General features: G+C 42.4%; 1 protein-coding gene across 3 annotated transcripts in view; it reads left to right on the plus strand.

Annotated features, from left to right (window-relative positions):
• Positions 1 to 19,746, plus strand: part of rbbp5 (retinoblastoma binding protein 5) — a 52,636-nt gene that overhangs the window by 10,624 nt on the left and 22,266 nt on the right. For all 3 annotated transcript variants that reach the window (XM_034164740.1, XM_034164748.1, XM_034164732.1), the window contains exons 6-10: positions 8,353 to 8,462; positions 8,728 to 8,847; positions 8,932 to 9,085; positions 9,394 to 9,465; positions 16,091 to 16,208. In XM_034164740.1, coding sequence (XP_034020631.1) covers positions 8,353 to 8,462; positions 8,728 to 8,847; positions 8,932 to 9,085; positions 9,394 to 9,465; positions 16,091 to 16,208 — 574 coding nt within the window. The remainder of the gene's footprint in view (positions 1 to 8,352; positions 8,463 to 8,727; positions 8,848 to 8,931; positions 9,086 to 9,393; positions 9,466 to 16,090; positions 16,209 to 19,746) is intronic.

Raw genomic sequence — 19,746 nt, forward strand, 5'->3', positions numbered from 1 at the left:
CAACAGGGCAGGAACAGACAAGGCAGACGAGCAGACCATGACATATCCTCCTGAGGAAAATTGATTTGTAACTTCAATGCCTAAATAAGTGAATTTGTCAGTGGATACCTTAGGGCCCTGTCCACTGGCGTTTAGGAGGATTTGCGGATGGAATGCGGACAGAAGTGGCCCACATCTGCCAAACAACCGCAGTAACCATGTAACATTCCTGTATGAGTCGGCCGCCATCCGAACACGTCCGTGATCATCCGCAGAGGCACGCATGTCCGCAGCCAGGATTTTTGAGCGGCTCAAAAATCCTGCTGTGGATGAGATCCGCATCACTGCCTGAACACATACTGAAGACATACGCAGGACATACACAACTAATGCGCCGCATATCCCCTGTCATCCGCTGATATCCGCAACCGGGTTGGTGCGGCTTGGTGGCGGACCGGGACAGCGTGCAAAACAGATATGACGCGTGCCCAGCACGGCCACATCATGGTCGCAAATGGTATGTCGCGCATGCAGACAGAGTGGGCATGGATGGAGCGAGTGCATCACGGCCGCTGTGCCCCTCATGGGGGTGCCTCCGCGGTCGCCTTCGCTTCTGTTCCCTGTTATATTAGTTTTCTCCCTGTAGTTTTCTCTGGGCCCCTCCCCAATCAGACCGGGAGTGACATGTTTAGCCGCATGTTCTCCCTGAATTGCTGGCTGTCTGAGTGGTGTCCAAAAAATGAGGTCGGCTTCATAGATAATTGGCAAAGCTTCTGGGGAAAACCTGGTCTTGTTAGGAGAGACGGCATCCATCCCACTTTGGATGGAGCAGCTCTCATTTGTAGAAATCTGGCCAATTTATTAAACCCTCCAAACCGTGACTATCCAGGGTTGGGACCAGGAAGCAGAGTTGTAGTCTTACACACCACTCTGCAGCTTCTCTCCCCCTGCCATCCCCCCAATACCCCATCCCCGTAGAGACGGTGCCTGCTCCCAGAGCACCAACAACCAGTAAAAATCTATTTAAGCATACAAATTTAAAAAGAAAAAATAATATAGCACCTTCAACTGTACCACAGACTAAAACAGTTAAATGTGGTTTATTAAACATTAAGTCTCTCTCTTCGAAGTCCCTGTTGGTAAATGATATAATAATTGATCAACATATTGATTTATTCTGCCTTACAGAAACCTGGTTACAGCAGGATGAATATGTTAGTTTAAATGAGTCAACACCCCCGAGTCACACTAACTGTCAGAATGCTTGTAGCACGGGCCGAGGCGGAGGATTAGCAGCAATCTTCCACTCCAGCTTATTAATTAATCAAAAACCCAGACAGAGCTTTAATTCATTTGAAAGCTTGACTCTTAGTCTTGTCCATCCAAATTGGAAGTCCCAAAAATCAGTTTTATTTGTTGTTATTTATCGTCCACCTGGTTGTTACTGTGAGTTTCTCTGTGAATTTTCAGACCTTTTGTCTGACTTAGTGCTTAGCTCAGATAAGATCATTATAGTGGGCGATTTTAACATCCACACAGATGCTGAGAATGACAGCCTCAACACTGCATTTAATCTATTATTAGACTCAATTGGCTTTGCTCAAAATGTAAATGAGTCCACCCACCCAGATCTTGTTTTGACTTATGGTATGGAAACTGAAGACTTAACAGTATTCCCTGAAAACCCCCTTCTGTCTGGTCATTTCTTAATAACATTTACATTTACTTTAATGGAATACCCAGCAGTGGGGAATAAGTTTCATTACAGTGGAAGTCTTTCGGAAAGCGCTGTAACTAGGTTTAAGGATATGATTCCTTCTTTATGTTCTCCAATGCCATATACCAACACAGTGCAGAGTAGCTACCTAAACTCTGTGAGTGAGATAGATTATCTCGTCAATAGTTTTACATCCTCATTGAGCACAACTTTGGATGCTGTAGCTCCTCTAAAAAAGAGAGCTTTAAATCAGAAGTGCCTGACTCCGTGGTATAACTCACAAACTCGCAACTTAAAGCAGATAACCCGTAAGTTGGAGAGGAAATGGCATCTCACTAATTTAGAAGATCTTCACTTAGCCTGGAAAAAGAGTCTGTTGCTCTATAAAAAAGCCCTCCGTAAAGCTAGGACATCTTACTACTCATCACTAATTGAAGAAAATAAGAACCCCAGGTTTCTTTTCAGCACTGTAGCCAGGCTGACAAAGAGTCAGAGCTCTATTGAGCTGAGTATTCCTTTAACTTTAACTAGTAATGACTTCATGACTTTCTTTGCTAATAAAATTTTAACTATTAGAGAAAAAATTACTCATTACCATCCCAAAGACATATCGTTATCTTTGGCTGCTTTCAGTAATGCTGGTATTTGGTTAGACTCTTTCTCTCCGATTGTTCTGTCTGAGTTATTTTCATTAGTCACTTCCTCCAAACCATCAACATGTCTATTAGACCCCGTTCCTACCAGGCTGCTCAAGGAAGCCCTACCATTATTTAATGCTTCGATCTTAAATATGATCAATCTATCTTTATTAGTTGGCTATGTACCACAGGCTTTTAAGGTGGCAGTAATTAAACCATTACTTAAAAAGCCATCACTTGACCCAGCTATCTTAGCTAATTATAGGCCAATCTCCAACCTTCCTTTTCTCTCAAAAATCCTTGAAAGGGTAGTTGTAAAACAGCTAACTGATCATCTGCAGAGGAATGGTCTATTTGAAGAGTGTCATTCAGGGTTTAGAATTCATCATAGTACAGAAACAGCATTAGTGAAGGTTACAAATGATCTTCTTATGGCCTCAGACAGTGGACTCATCTCTGTGCTTGTCCTGTTAGACCTCAGTGCTGCTTTTGATACTGTTGACCATAAAATTTTATTACAGAGATTAGAGCATGCCATAGGTATTAAAGGCACTTCACTGCAGTGGTTTGAATCATATTTATCTAATAGATTACAATTTGTTCATGTAAATGGGGAATCTTCTTCACAGACTAAGGTTAATTATGGAGTTCCACAAGGTTCTGTGCTAGGACCAATTTTATTCACTTTATACATGCTTCCCTTAGGCAGTATTATTAGACAGCATTGCTTAAATTTGCATTGCTTTATCTATCCATGAAGCCAGAGGACACACTCCAATTAGCTAAACTGCAGGATTGTCTTACAGACATAAAGACATGGATGACCTCTAATTTCCTCCTTTTAAACTCAGATAAAACTGAAGTTATTGTAATTGGCTCCACAAATCTTAGAAACATGGTGTCTAACCAGATCCTTACTCTGGATGGCATTACCCTGACCTCTAGTAATACTGTGAGAAATCTTGGAGTCATTTTTGATCAGGATATGTCATTCAATGCGCATATTAAACAAATATGTAGGACTGCTTTTTTACATTTGCGCAATATCTCTAAAATTAGAAAGGTCTTGTCTCAGAGTGATGCTGAAAAACTAATTCATGCATTTATTTCCTCTAGGCTGGACTATTGTAATTCATTATTATCAGGTTGTCCTAAAAGTTCCCTGAAAAGCCTTCAGTTAATTCAAAATGCTGCAGCTAGAGTACTGACAGGGACTAGAAGGAGAGAGCATATTTCACCCATATTGGCCTCTCTTCATTGGCTTCCTGTTAATTCCAGAATAGAATTTAAAATTCTTCTTCTTACTTATAAGGTTTTGAATAATCAGGTCCCATCTTATCTTAGGGACCTCATAGTACCATATCACCCCAATAGAGCGCTTCGCTCTCAGACTGCAGGCTTACTTGTAGTTCCTAGGGTTTGTAAGAGTAGAATGGGAGGCAGAGCCTTCAGCTTTCAGGCTCCTCTCCTCTGGAACCAGCTCCCAATTCGGATCAGGGAGACAGACACCCTCTCTACTTTTAAGATTAGGCTTAAAACTTTCCTTTTTGCCAAAGCTTATAGTTAGGGCTGGATCAGGTGACCCTGAACCATCCCTTAGTTATGCTGCTATAGTCTTAGACTGCTGGGGGGTTCCCATGATGCACTGAGTGTTTCTTTCTCTTTTTGCTCTGTATGCACCACTCTGCATTTAATCATTAGTGATTGATCTCTGCTCCCCTCCACAGCATGTCTTTTTCCTGGTTCTCTCCCTCAGCCCCAGCCAGTCCCAGCAGAAGACTGCCACTCCCTGAGCCTGGTTCTGCTGGAGGTTTCTTTCTGTTAAAAGGGAGTTTTTCCTTCCCACTGTCGCCAAGTGCTTGCTCACAGGGGGTCGTTTTGACCGTTGGGGTTTTTCCGTAATTATTGTATGGCTTTGCCTTACAATATAAAGCGCCTTGGGGCAACTGTTTGTTGTGATTTGGCGCTATATAAATAAAATTGATTTGATTTGATTTGATTTGAACAGGGGCACAATAAGAGAAAGCTCTGTGACCCACAGACTTCTTATTCACCTTAGGGAAACAAAGTAGTCCTACACCCTGAGAACGTAAAGCCTGGGCCGGTACGTAAGGTTTAATTAGGTCAGCTAGGTAGGGAGGTGCCAGTCCATGAACAATTTTATAGGTTAGTAGCAGAACCTTAAAATCTGATCTCACTGGGACAGGAAGCCAGTGAAGAGACGCCAAAATGGGTGTAATGTGGTTGTACTTTCTGCTTCGTGTCAAAAGTTTGGCTGCAGCATTTTGTACCAATTGGAGACCCCTAATGCTAGACTGCGGTAAACCAGAAAATAGAACATTGCAGTAGTCCAATCTAGAAGAGATAAATGCATGGATCAGGGTCTCAGCATCAGCCATAGACAGGATGGGATGAATCTTCGCTATATTTTGCAGGTGGAAGAAAGCAGTCCTAGTAATATTTCTAATGTGGAGGCCAAAGGACAACGAAGGATCAAAAATTACCCCAAGGTTCCTCACTTTTGTCAGTGTGATGTATGACACACGAGCCGAGGCTGAGCGTTAACTGGTCAAATTGATGCCGATGTCTCACTGGACCAAGAACCATCATTTCAGTCTTATCAGAGTTTAAAAGTAGGAAGTTTCTAGACACCCAACTTCTCACTGCTGCAAGGCAATCTTCTAAGGATTTTATGTGAACGAGATTACCAGCAGTTATCGGCATGTATAACTGAGTATCATCTGCATAGCAGTGAAAGGTAATCCCAAAAGCCGCAATATGTGCCCAAGGGGTGCTATATAAAGGGAGAAAAGCAGGGGGCCTAAGACAGACCCCTGTGGAACCCCAAATTTCATGTCACTAAGGTTAGAGGTAGTGTTACTGTATAAAACGCAGTGAAAACGACTGGTCAAGTATGATGTCAGTCATGCAAGGGCACTCCCAGTAATCCCAAAATGATTTTCCAGCCTTTCAAGTAGAATATGATCCACTGTATCAAATGCAGTACTGAGATTTAACAGCAACAGAACCGTAGTGGTGTCCGAATCCATTGTAAGCAGAAGATCATTCACCACTTTAGTGAGAGCCGTTTCTGTGGAATGATATTTTCTAAAAGCAGACTACAGTGGCTCAAAGAGATTATTCTCAGTAAGAGTCTACGAGCTGCCGTGAAACCACTTTATCCGTAATTTTAGAGAAAAATGATAGATTTGATATCGGCTGATAGTTTGTCAATACACTAGGGTCAAGATTAGTTTTCTTAAGTAATGGTTTAAACACTGCAGATTTTAAACATTTAGGAACAGATCCAGAAGTTAAAGAAAGATTAATAATTTCCAGCACAGTCGGCCCAAGAGTGGACCACAGGTCCTTAAACAGTTTTTTTTTTTTTTTTTGTATAGGATCAAATAAACAGGTTGTGCTTTTTGTTGACATTACGAGTTTTGTCAGCACGTCTAGTGAGATACTATCAAATTCTGTAAATCTACGTAAAACCTCAGTCACTGTGCCCACCTCAATAGCAGGGTGTTGTGGCTGGATTAAGGCATGCCGGGATATGTTTAACCTAATGTCTTCTATTTTCTTCCCAAAGTAATCCAGGAAATCTTGTGCTGTAAAAGGAGAGCAAATTACAGGTGGTTGTCCATGAATAAGTGTTGCCACCGTGTCGAACAAGAACTTTGAGTTATGCTTGTTTTTGTTGATCAAATCAGAGTAGTAAGTCCACTTTGTAGCCAGTGATGCATACTTATAGTCTAAGATAGCATCAAGCCACGCAAGGTGAAATACTTCTAATTTTGAACGGCGCTATTTCCGTTCTAGACCTCTTGCTTTATGCTTGAGGTCACGCAGATAATCATTGAACCAAGGTGACTGTGATTTGGGGGAGCGCGGTTTTAACACAGGTGGTGCAATCATGTCGAGTGTAGTTTTGAGCACTGAGTTTAAACTATCCACAAGTCTGTCTACTGACTGGGTATTTGTCAAATATGAAGCTAAGACATCAGGCAGTCTAGCTTCAAGTTCAGTCGTAGTTGAGGAGTTGATGCATCGCCGTAGTGATAAATAAGGTTGTTGTTCCACTAAACACACCAGCGAAACTGTAAACTTAATAAGTGAGTGATCAGACACCACTGATGTAAGAGGCATGATGTCAATATTTGTGACAGCGATACCACGTGCGAGAACCCGATCCAGGGTATTTCCACTAATGTGCATCGAATCCCGAATGCATTGCCGAAATCCTAATGCATCCACAATTTCCATGAGTGGAGCTGGGGGGAGAGAGTTCAATAATCTCACAGCTTGGTGGATGAAGCTCTTTGTGAGTCTGGTGGTGCGGGACCGGAGGCTCCTGTACCTCTTCCCGGAGGGCAGAGTGCTAAACTGGTTGTGTGCAGGATGGCTTGCATCGCCCCCAATTGTGGTTGCTTTGCGGGTGAGTGGTGTGTATGTCTTGCAGAGAGGGGAGTGAGACACCAATGATCCTTCCAGCTGCATTCACTATGCGCTGCAGGGCATTTCTGTTGTAGTCAGTGCAGCTTCAGCCCCACACAGTGATGCAGCTGGAGAGGATGCTCTCAATGGTGCCACGGTAGAAAGTGCTCATGATGGTTGGTGGAGCACTTGCCCGCTTGAGCTTGCGCAGGAAGTAGAGACGCCGCTGGGCCTTTTTTGCCAGTGATGCAGTGTTGGTGGTCCAGGACAGGTCCTCACTGATGTGCACCCCCAGGAATTTGGTGCTGCTCACTCTCTCCACAGCAGCACCCTCGATGGTCAGTGGCAGGTGTTGGGTGTGACTTTTCCGGAAGTCAGTCTTGCTGACATTCAGCAGGAGGTTGTTGTTTCTGCACCACATGGTCAGAAGGTTGACCTCTTCCCTGTAGTGAGTCTCATCGCCCTTGGTGATGAGCCCCACCAGAGTTGTGTGGTCCGCAAACTAAAAAACTAAAAAGTATTTGAACACCCTGTGATTTTGCAAGTTCTCCCACTTAGAAATCATGGAGGGGTCTGAAATTTTCATCTTAGGTGCATGTCCACTGTGAGAGACATAATCTAAAAAAAAAAAAAAATCCGGAAATCATAATGTATGATTTTTTAAAATAATTTATTTGTATGTCAGTAAGTGGGAGAACTTGCAAAATTGCTGGGTGTTCAAATACTTATGTTCCCCACTTTAACCCCTTAACACCCATCGTCGCATATACTCGTATGCTACAATCTCTGACTCAAATATGCAACTTACCAAATTGACCTGTATGCCCGTTGTCGCAAATTTGCAACATACCATCATTATTATTATAACATTATAACATAAAGTCATTACCAGAATACCCAATATTACTATCTAGTTTTTGTGCAAAAGTGAAATTAATAATCTCAACATTATTTACCATCTACTTAAAGGCAAAAACACACACAAAACATTTTTTTTATATACAGCTATATAAATTCGGGCGTTAAGGGGTTAAGTTACTAAATCAACTCAAGCATTTAAACAACTTTAATCGTTCAGCCAGAAAGATGTGCAAAAATTAGCATATGAACAGAAAAGGCAAGAAAAAGTGCAATTGTAAGCTTGTTCATTGATAAGGTTAATGGACAACAGAACAAATGAATGTACCGGTTGCATTTGCACAGAGGAATGCAATAGCTCCTCTTTGAGTTCAGCAGGGTATACTCTGAGTGCAGAACATGTGAGCTGTCCATTAAGATGTTTTTTTTTTTTTTTGCTTGTGCAGTGGTTGCTTGGTCAGAGAGTTCTTGAAAACTGGGTGCCATGTAGCCCATGTCTGATCTTACCTGTGGTTTTAATGAGGGAATGGATCTGTGCTTTTAATTTGACTAGAAGGTTCCCAGACCAGCCGGTGATACCATAGCCAAGACTGGACTCAGTTGTTGCTCTGTTAAAGATCAGCATATTTTTCTAGACCCCGAATAAATGGAGTCTGTGCAGGAAGTGAAGACATTGATGAGTTCTAGTACAGATAGGGGTAACCTGTGTCTATATGCTTTCAGATCCTGGTGTTGAACACGAGCACTCAGGAGCTCGTGGCATCTTTCAGAGTGACCACCGGTACCAGCAACACCACCGCCATCAAATCCATTGAATTTGCACGCAAAGGCAGGTGAGCACCAGCAGGGGCAGCTGTTAATGCACCGCCTGGATGCATTTGTTCTCACGTCGGACTCGTTTCTTTACGCTCCATCGCTGTTCTGTCCTACAGATTTCAAAGTCAAACACTCTGTATCAAGTGAGAAAAGCCCCTCCCCCTGTTTGTGGTTTGCAGGGGGCGGACATAAAAGAATCAGCTGATGCCTCTGCAGTGAGGTGGTTTGACTTGACTTTCTTTGTTGAATTGAAATAGTTTCTAATTCTGTGTGTGTGTGTAGTTGCTTCCTGATAAACACAGCAGACCGGATCATCCGAGTTTACGACGGCAGAGAGATCCTGACCTGTGGACGGGATGGAGAACCTGAGCCCATGCAGAAACTCCAGGACCTGGTCAACAGGTCTGACTGCGCTTCCTTTTCTCAAAAGCTAAACAACATGTGTCAGAACTCAAATCTTAGCTGATGTGTGGTTTTTGATTTGAGGACGCCGTGGAAGCGCTGCTGTTTCTCCGGGGACGGCGAGTACATTGTGGCCGGCTCAGCCCGGCAGCACGCCCTCTACATCTGGGAGAAGAGCATTGGGAACCTGGTGAAGATCCTGCATGGGACCAGAGGAGAGCTGCTGCTGGATGTGGCCGTAAGAATACACTGCTCCTACTCCACCATTAGCCAGTAAACCGCCGCGCTGCTCAGCACACAAGATCAACAAATATGTGGAAACTGCTAAAATAAAATAAATACTACAGTAGATAGAAGCTTAAAACAGTCTCCAGACATTAGACTTAAAACCAGGTGTGATGTTTTTAATCTCCTCGTGTATAAATGAAACGAGGGACTGACATGCCGACATAAAAAGTGATGAGATGCCTGTTGTGTTCTGTGGGTAAAATTTTGCATAACATTTCAAATGAGAATTGACCTGTCTGACCTTTGACCTCTGTGCAGTGGCATCCTGTCCGTCCCATTATTGCGTCCATCTCCAGTGGAGTGGTGTCCATCTGGGCTCAGAACCAAGTGGTAAGTGAAGACGGCTCTCGGGTCTCGTGGGGGAACCCCGAAGCCCAAACCGTTGGTTTGTCACACGCTGAATCCACACTAGTCCCAGGATTATCTGATACTGCTCGTCCTTTATTGTAGCACTGGACTCTTGATCGACCACACTGACCGTTTTAAATCAGCTGACAATCATCTGACAACACATGATTTTTGTCACAACAGAAATGTTTGTCTGAGACGGCCAACAAAAGGAACATAAAATTTAGGAGACTTTAATCAGATGACGTTAGAGATGATCTGCTTTAAAACAGTTATTTAAACTGGATAAAGTAGATTAAACTGTTTTATCCAGATAATACCTGTTTAAACAGTTTAACCAGCTCTGATCCCAAACCGGATTTAACATTACTAATGTGACAAACAGGATTGACATGACTTGAATAACATCAGCTGACATGACATGATATACAGTAGTGTTCAGAATAATACTAGTGCTATGTGACTAAAAAGATTAATCCAGGTTTTGAGTATATTTCTTATTGTTACATGGGAAACAAGGTACCAGTAGATTCAGTAGATTCTCACAAATCCAACAAGACCAAGCATTCATGATATGCACACTCTTAAGACTATGAAATTGGGCTATTAGTAAAAAAAAGTAGAAAAGGGGGTGTTCACAATAATAGTAGTGTGGCATTCAGTCAGTGAGTTCATCAATTTTGTTGAACAAACAGGTGTGAATCAGGTGTCCCCTATTTAAGGATGAAGCCAGCACCTGTTGAACATGCTTTTCTCTTTGAAAGCCTGAGGAAAATGGGATGTTCAAGACGTTGTTCAGAAGAACAGCGTAGTTTGATTAAAAAGTTGATTGGAGAGGGGGAAACTTATACGCAGGTGCAAAAAATTATAGGCTGTTCATCTACAATGATGTCCAGTGCTTTAAAATGGACAAACGTGCTGGCACCTGTAAGTGCTGTGACAGTTAGAAAACGCCTGTGTGAAGCTAATTTATTTGCAAGAATCCCCCGCAAAGTACCTCTGTTAAATAAAAGACGTGCAGAAGAGGTTACAATTTGCCAAAGAACACATCAACTGGCCTAAAGAGAAATGGAGGAATATTTTGTGGACTGATGAGAGTAAAATTGTTGTTTTTGGGTCCAAGGGCCGCAGACAGTTTGTGAGACAACCCCCAAACTCTGAATTCAAGCCACAGTTCACAGTGAAGACAGTGAAGCATGGTGGTGCAAGCATCATGATATGGGCATGTTTCTCCTACTATGGTGTTGGGCCTATATATCGCATACCAGGTATCATGGATCAGTTTGGATATGTCACAATACTTGAAGAGGTCATGTTGCCTTATGCTGAAGAGGACATGCCCTTGAAATGGGTGTTTCAACAAGACAATGACCCCAAGCACACTAGTAAATCAACAAAATCTTGGTTCCAAACCAACAAAATTAATGCCTCGCAGATGTGAAGAAATCATGAAAAACTGTGGTTATACAACTAAATACTAGTTTAGTGATTCACAGGATTGCTAAAAATAAGCAGTTTGAACATAATAGTTTTGAGTTTGTAGCGTCAACAGCAGATGCTTCGGTTATTGTGAACACCCCCTTTTCTACTTTTTTTTACTAGTAGCCCAGTTTCATAGCCTTAAGAGTGTGCATATCATGAATGCTTGGTCTTGTTGGATTTGTGAGAATCTACTGAATCTAGTGGTACCTTGTTTCCCATGTAACAATAAGAAATATACTCAAAACCTGGATTAATCTTTTTAGTCACATAGCACTACTATTACTTAAAAAGCCATCACTTGACCCAGCTATCTTAGCTAATTATAGGCCAATCTCCAACCTTCCTTTTCTCTCAAAAATTCTTGAAAGGGTAGTTGTAAAACAGCTAACTGATCATCTGCAGAGGAATGGTCTATTTGAAGAGTTTCAGTCAGGTTTTAGAATTCATCATAGTACAGAAACAGTATTAGTGAAGGTTACAAATGATCTTCTTATGGCCTCGGACAGTGGACTCATCTCTGTGCTTGTTCTGTTAGACCTCAGTGCTGCTTTTGATACTGTTGACCATAAAATTTTATTACAGAGATTAGAGCATGCCATAGGTATTAAAGGCACTGCGCTGCGGTGGTTTGAATCATATTTGTCTAATAGATTACAATTTGTTCATGTAAATGGGGAATCTTCTTCACAGACTAAAGTTAATTATGGAGTTGCACAAGGTTCTGTGCTAGGACCAATTTTATTCACTTTATACATGCTTCCCTTAGGCAGTATTATTAGACGGTATTGCTTAAATTTTCATTGTTACGCAGATGATACCCAGCTTTATCTATCCATGAAGCCAGAGGACACACACCAATTAGCTAAACTGCAGGATTGTCTTACAGACATAAAGACATGGATGACCTCTAATTTCCTGCTTTTAAACTCAGATAAAACTGAAGTTATTGTACTTGGCCCCACAAATCTTAGAAACATGGTGTCTAACCAGATCCTTACTCTGGATGGCATTACCCTGACCTCTAGTAATACTGTGAGAAATCTTGGAGTCATTTTTGATCAGGATATGTCATTCAAAGTGCATATTAAACAAATATGTAGGACTGCTTTTTTGCATTTACGCAATATCTCTAAAATCAGAAAGGTCTTGTCTCAGAGTGATGCTGAAAAACTAATTCATGCATTTATTTCCTCTAGGCTGGACTATTGTAATTCATTATTATCAGGTTGTCCTAAAAGTTCCCTAAAAAGCCTTCAGTTAATTCAAAATGCTGCAGCTAGAGTACTGACGGGGACTAGAAGGAGAGAGCATATCTCACCCATATTGGCCTCTCTTCATTGGCTTCCTGTTAATTCTAGAATAGAATTTAAAATTCTTCTTCTTACTTATAAGGTTTTGAATAATCAGGTCCCATCTTATCTTAGGGACCTCGTAGTACCATATCACCCCAATAGAGCGCTTCGCTCTCAGACTGCAGGCTTACTTGTAGTTCCTAGGTTTTGTAAGAGTAGAATGGGAGGCAGAGCCTTCAGCTTTCAGGCTCCTCTCCTGTGGAACCAGCTCCCAATTCAGATCAGGGAGACAGACACCCTCTCTACTTTTAAGATTAGGCTTAAAACTTTCCTTTTTGCTAAAGCTTATAGTTAGGGCTGGATCAGGTGACCCTGAACCATCCCTTAGTTATGCTGCTATAGACGTAGACTGCTGGGGGGTTCCCATGATGCACTGTTTCTTTCTCTTTTTGCTCTGTATGCACCACTCTGCATTTAATCATTAGTGATCGATCTCTGCTCCCCTCCACAGCATGTCTTTTTCCTGGTTCTCTCCCTCAGCCCCAACCAGTCCCAGCAGAAGACTGCCCCTCCCTGAGCCTGATTCTGCTGGAGGTTTCTTCCTGTTAAAAGGGAGTTTTTCCTTCCCACTGTAGCCAAGTGCTTGCTCACAGGGGGTCGATTTGACCGTTGGGGTTTTACATAATTATTGTATGGCCTTGCCTTACAATATAAAGCGCCTTGGGGCAACTGTTTGTTGTGATTTGGCGCTATATAAAAAAATTGATTGATTGATTGATTGACTACTACTATTCTGAACATACTGTAATAAGATCAAAGATTTATCGGGAGTGTTAGCTTGTCTGTATAAACATGATTTTTTTTTTTTTTTTTTTTTTTTTTTAAGTTGGTGTAGTTTTGGTCCTTTTTGCTTGAAACAGGCCCATTTGAATTGATTCCTGATAAACTTTAAACCGTCTCCTTGCAGCAGAACAAAGTTTCCATCCATTTGCTTTGACGTTTCAACATGATGCAGAGTTCAAGGGTAAAATCTGTAACAGCACGTCTCGTTTGCTGCTGTACAGATGAAAAACGGTGCATTAAAATTTATCCTTAGGTCTATGCTTTTTACTCTTTTAATTTTAGTAAACGGAGCGTACCACGGCCTCAACTTTACCTAAATTCTAGGTCTGTTAGTGAATCTTAGGGCTAGTGGCCGGTGATCACCTTAGTATTTCTTCTGTTTTTCTTGTTTAATGCTGACAAATTATACAGTATTTCTTGTCTTTCTGATGCCTGATTCTGTTTTTTTTCCCTCTGTTTAAGGTGCAGCTCCATCCAGAGATGGGTGTGGTATTTGTGCTGGAGACCCTCCTGTCCTGTGCACCAACAGCATGGCAAAAATTATGGAATCACCGGCCTCAGAGGATGTTCATTCAGTTGTTTAATTTTGTAGAAAAAAAGCAGATCACAGACATGACACAAAACTAAAGTCATTTCAAATGGCAACTTTCTGGCTTTAAGAAACACTATAAGAAATCAAGAAAAAAAGATTGTGGCAGTCAGTAACGGTTACTTTTTAGACCAAGCAGAGGAAAAAAATATGGAATCACTCAATTCTGAGGAAAAAATTATGGAATCACCCTGTAAATTTTCATCCCCCAAATTAACACCTGCATCAAATCAGATCTGCTCATTGACATTGACCCTATGTGTCTTTTTGCAAGGAATGTTTTTGCAGTTTTTGCTCTATGGCAAGATGCATTATCATCTTGAAAAATGATTTCATCATCCCCAAACATCCTTTCAATTGTCCAAAATATCAACATAAACTTGTGCATTTATTGATGATGTAATGACAGCCATCTCCCCAGTGCCTTTACCTGACATGCAGCCCCATATCATCAATGACTGTGGAAATTTACATGTTCTCTTCAGGCAGTCATCTTTATAAATCTTATTAGAACGGCACCAAACAAAAGTTCCAGCATCATCACCTTGCCCAATGCAGATTTGAGATTCATCACTGAATATGACTTTCATCCAGTCATCCACAGTCCACAATTGCTTTTCCTTAGCCCATTGTAACCTTGTTTTTTTCTGTTTAGGTGTTAATGATGCCTTTTGTTTAGCTTTTCTGTATGTAAATCCCATTTCCTTTAGGCGGTTTCTTACAGTTCAGTCACAGACGTTGACTCCAGTTTCCTCCCATTCGTTCCTCATTTGTTTTGTTGTACATTTTTCGATTTTTGAGACATATTGCTTTAAGTTTTCTGTCTTGACGCTTTGATGTCTTCCTTGGTCTACCAGTATGTTTGCCTTTAACAACCTTCCCATGTTGTATGTATTTGGTCCAGAGTTTAGACACAGCTGACTGTGAACAACCAACATCTTTTGCAACATTGCGTGATGATTTACTCTCTTTTAAGAGTTTGATAATCCTCTCCTTTGTTTCAATTGACATCTCTCGTGTTGGAGCCATGATTCATGTCAGTCCACTTGGTGCAACAGCTCTCCAAGGTGTAATCACTCCTTTTTAGATGCAGACTAATGAGCAGATCTGATATGATGCAGATGTTAGTTTTGGGGATGAAAATTTACAGGGTGATTCCATAATTTTTTCCTCAGAATTGAGTGATTCCATATTTTTTTCCTCTGCTTGGTCTAAAGTAACCGTTACTGACTGCCACAATCTTTTTTTCTTGATTTCTTATAGTGTTTCTTAAAGCCAGAAAGTTGCCATTTGAAATGACTTTAGTTTTGTGTCATGTCTGTGATCTGCTTTTTTTCTACAAAATTAAACAACTGAATGAACATCCTCCGAGGCCGGTGATTCCATAATTTTTGCCAGGGGTTGTATAAACAAAAATAACTCGGACACATTCGCCACGGAAGTTAAAAACTCAAATTTCTGGCAACTCTTGAAAAATTCCCAGCATTGTTTTATGTGACAAACTGGATTTAACTTTACAAATTTGACAGATTGGATGTACATATATACATCTTCATCTGCTTATCCGGGATCAGGTCGCGGGGGCAACAGCTCCACTGGGGGGCTCCAAACCAGGACACATTGACCCCCTCTGATTGAGGGATTCCAAGGTGTTCCCAGACCAGTGTGGAGATATAATCTCTCCACCTAGCCCTGGGTCTTCCCACGGGTTTCCTTTCAGAGGGACATGCCTGGAACACCTCTCAGGGGGCATCCTTACCAGATGTCCAAACCACCTCAGCCGGCTCCTTTCAAAGTGAAGGAGCAGCAGCTCTACTCCAAGCTCCCCATGGATGACTGAGCTTCTCACCCTATCTCTAAGGGAGACACCAGCCACCCTCCTGAGGAAGCCCATTTCGGCCACTTGTACCCGCGGTCTAGGTCTTTGGGTCATGACCCATCCCTCATGACCATAGGTGAGAGTAGGAACAAACATTGACTAGTAGACCAAGAGCTTTGCCTTTTGGCTCAGCTCCATTTTTGTCAGAACAGTACGGTAGAGTGAATGCAATACCGCCCCTGCTGTGCCGATTCGCCGGCCAATCTCAAGACCCAAGACCCCAAGGTACTTGAACTCCTTCACTTGGGTCAAGACCTCATTCCCTACCCAGGGTAGGCAATCCATTGGTTTCCTGCTGAGAACCATGGCCTCAGATTTAGATGTGCTGATCCTCATCCCAGCCTCTTCACACTTGGCTGTGAACCGATCCAGTGAGTGTTGGAGGTCACAGACCGATGAAGCCAACAGGACCACATCATTTGCAAAAAGCAGTGATGAGACCTGGATTTAACTTTACTACATGTGACAAACTGTTGAAAATAAATAAGTCTGAGCTTCTGTGATGTGTTCGGGTGTCTTCAGGAAAACTGGAGTGCTTTTGCACCAGACTTCAAAGAGCTGGATGAGAACGTGGAGTACGAGGAACGAGAGTCCGAGTTTGACATTGAGGATGAAGACAAGAGTGAACCTGAGCAGACAGGTACCTCACACACACGGAGCTCTCAGCTCAGGTTTTATTTTTAAGGGAAAAACAGAAACAGTTAATGTGGTAAACACTGTTTAACCAAAGTCAAACCTGGTACACATGCTCACCTCACTTGGGTGCATTGTGGTCCTAATTGTGTCCGTTAGAGGTCTGGGTCTCGGGATACCTCCACAAAGACGTCATGCATCATACTTTGTGTATTATTATATGGTACGTGATTTTGCCAACTTCTGATTGGCCCATTCGCCACTTTCTGAGCTGTACCTCATGCCGAGTTGACCGCTGGGGGAGCCGAGTACACCTCGTGTGCAGCGTAGTGCTAGCCAATTGAGCGACACCTTCTATCGATAACGACCAATCAGATAATGCGATACAACGCCTACTTTGGCCCGCTTCGAGTTGTGTCGTGCGTCATCATGACGACACCGGGTACACAATGCAGTAAAAACTAAGGGCACAAAAAAAAAAAAAACGTTGCTGGCTGCAGCAGCTCCTCGGGCTTCTCTCACAAATGTGTTTAAATACAGTCCATAAAAGTCCTGCTCACAGACTGATTGACAGGACATGTCCACATCAAGTATAACTCCAGACATCTCCACTCACAGACAGTTCGTTCGCGCGTGCGCACGCGCATCTCGCACATGCATCTCGCAGTCAAAGTAGGAAAGAAACTATAGCAGAACTCAGAGCGCAGACCTGCAGCACAAATATAAAGTAGAAGATAAGTCAGGGTGCACAGTCTGTCTGCAGCCAAACTGCACTCTGATTCCTCTGTGCAGAGAACCTGCAGGCTGCGTTCTCACCTTCACTCTGCCCCCTGCTGCACCTGACGCAGACATTCCTGCGTCGTCATGACACCACAGGAAGCTCGAGGCAGCCCCAGTGTGAAAGGGGCTTCAGAGATTGTGCTCATGAAGTATTCTGGACCTGTTGGTGCAGTATGACAGTAATAATAAAGAGCTGAACCTTGAGATTGATTTTTCAGTTTTAGTGTGTTTGACAAACTCCCAATTTTATTGTTTACCATATAATAAAACAGTTAGACTGGGTTCACCTCGGCCAAGGCCTCGGTGAACCCCATCCTGACCAGGTCTGCATAATCATGGGTACACCTCATCAAAAGTCTATAATTGTATAGAAGCTCACTTTACTCAGGCATGTTCAATCTTGGGCTTGTTTCAGTTCTGTATTTGGCCAACAGGGGTAGGGTCTCTGAACCCTAGTCTGTGCAAGAACTTGATGTGGTCTTTGTGGATCATCATCGTCTTCCTTCTGTAGATTGTACTTTGCTCAAACATTCCAGAGTGTTGAGGTTTGGATCAGTGATGCAGGTTTGGATCAGTGTTGCCTTTTTTAATTATTAAGACTGTTAGATGTTTTCCCTTCATCTTTATGTATTTTTTAAGCGTTCTTGCTTTACAATGTCACACATGTTGTTGGGGATGACCAAAATCTGACTGTCGTCTTCTGTTGGGGAAGAGGACGGTCGGTCGTTAGGACTTCACAGAGAGGTTTGACCTCTGATTGAAGAATGCTTTTGTTTTTTGGTCAGTATACATTTCATACCACAATCACCTTTAGGGGTGCATAGTTGAAATGTTTTGTAAGCTTCAAGCACCTTGGTAGTGTCGTCTCAAATGGTGGGTCCATATACATGGAGGCTGCAGTAAATAATAATAATAATAATAATAATCATAATAAATTTAGTTTATAAAGCATTTTACATTTGCAATAAATCTTAAAGTGCTACAGCAATTAAAAGGAAAGATTGATTAAAAACAGAAACAAAAAGTAGGCAGATTATTAAAACAATCACGAGAACAAAAGGGGAAACAATGAGAAGAAGATGGGTGTTGGAGGAGTGAAGAGAACATGCAGGACAGTGAGGGGTGAGGAGTTCTGTTAAGTATGATGGGGCGTTACTGTATAAACATTGAAAAGTAAGCAGTGAAATTTTGTATGAGATCCAGGCAGAAGCAGGAAGCCAGTGAAGTGAACGGAGGATGGGAGTGATGTGCTCATGCTTACGCACTCTCATCAGGACCCTGGCAGCACTGTTCTGGACATACTGAAGTCTTTGTATGTTCTTGCCAGGAGTCCCAATGAGAAGTGCGTTACAATAGTCCAGTCTGGAGAAGACAAAGGCGTGGATGAGCTTTTTAGAATCAGAAAGGGAGAGTGTGGGCCTACGTTTAGCTATATTACGAAGGTGAAAAAATGAGGTTTTACAGATGTGATTTATATAGGATTCAAAGGTGAGTTGTGGATCAGAATGACACCAAGGTTGGTGACTGTGGTGTAAAGAGCGATATTTTGACCAGAAAAAGCTGCTGAGGATTTTGTGTTGTTGAATTTGATTTGAACAGTGCCAATTTGAATTGCTTCGGTTTTTGAACTGTTAAGATGGAGAAACTTTTGCTGTATCCAAGCCTTAATCTCCTCCAGACAGGCTGTGAGAGTAGAAAGAGGAGTAGCTAGAGAAGGAGAGGAAGCAGAGGGTGTTGGAGATGGATTAAAAGCAGAGTATCGTCAGCGTAGTAGTTGAATGAGACCCCATAACTGCTGTTGATGCATCCAAGTGGCACCATAGACAGATTAAATAGGAGAGGTCTCAGGACTGATCCCCGAGGCACCCTACAAGAGACAGGATGGCTCAATGATCTGGCATGCCCAAGGGAGACTAAAGCCCCTTTCACACTAGCGTATTCATAGAGCTGCTCATTGTGGCATACCATCTATGCCAAGTTGAGCAGCTCTCTGCCCACATTTAGCAGCTCTACGTTGTTTTTTCTACCTACGCAGTAGTATGTTGAGGGCTACACGCGTAGGACGGAAGAAAATAAACATGTTTAATTTTCTTTGGTGTAGCACGCTGGACACATAAAATACACAGTTTTAAGCAGGTCTGCGCAGCACAGCATTACTGCATACAAGTCTGTGCTACACAGCGCTCCTGTACACAACCAAAAACTGAGTGCATGAATCCAGAGGAATCAACTGGAGAACATGATCACAACTCAGAAATACAGAAACAGCAGGTCTCTCGCTCTCTCTCTGTCTCTCTCTCTGTGTCACTCTCTCTCTCTCCCCCTCACTCTCTCTCTCTCTTTGTTTTTGTCTCTCTCTCTCTGTCTCCTCACTCTCTCTCTCTTTGTTGCTCTGTCTCTCTCACTCTCTCTGTCTCTCCCTCTCTCTCCCCCTCACTCTCTCTCTTTGTTGCTCTGTCGCTCTGTCTCTCTCTGTCGCTCTCTCTCACTCACTCTCTCTCTCTTTGTTGCTCTGTCTCTCTGTCTCTCTGTGTGTCTCTCTCCCTCCCCCTCACTCTCTCTCTGTTGCGCTGTCGATCTGTCTCTCTCTCTCTCTCTCTCTGTCTCTCTAACAATCTCTCTTTGTTGCTCTGTCACTCTCTCTGTCACTCTTTGTCGCTCTCACTCTTTGTTGCTCTCTCTCTCTCACTCTCTTTGTTGCTCTCTCTCTCTCACTCTCTTTGTTGCTCTCTCTCTCTCTCACTCTCTTTGTTGCTCTCTCTCTC

Source organism: Thalassophryne amazonica, chromosome 3 (assembly GCF_902500255.1).
Source record: "Thalassophryne amazonica chromosome 3, fThaAma1.1, whole genome shotgun sequence".
NCBI classification, from domain to species: Eukaryota; Metazoa; Chordata; class Actinopteri; order Batrachoidiformes; family Batrachoididae; genus Thalassophryne; species Thalassophryne amazonica.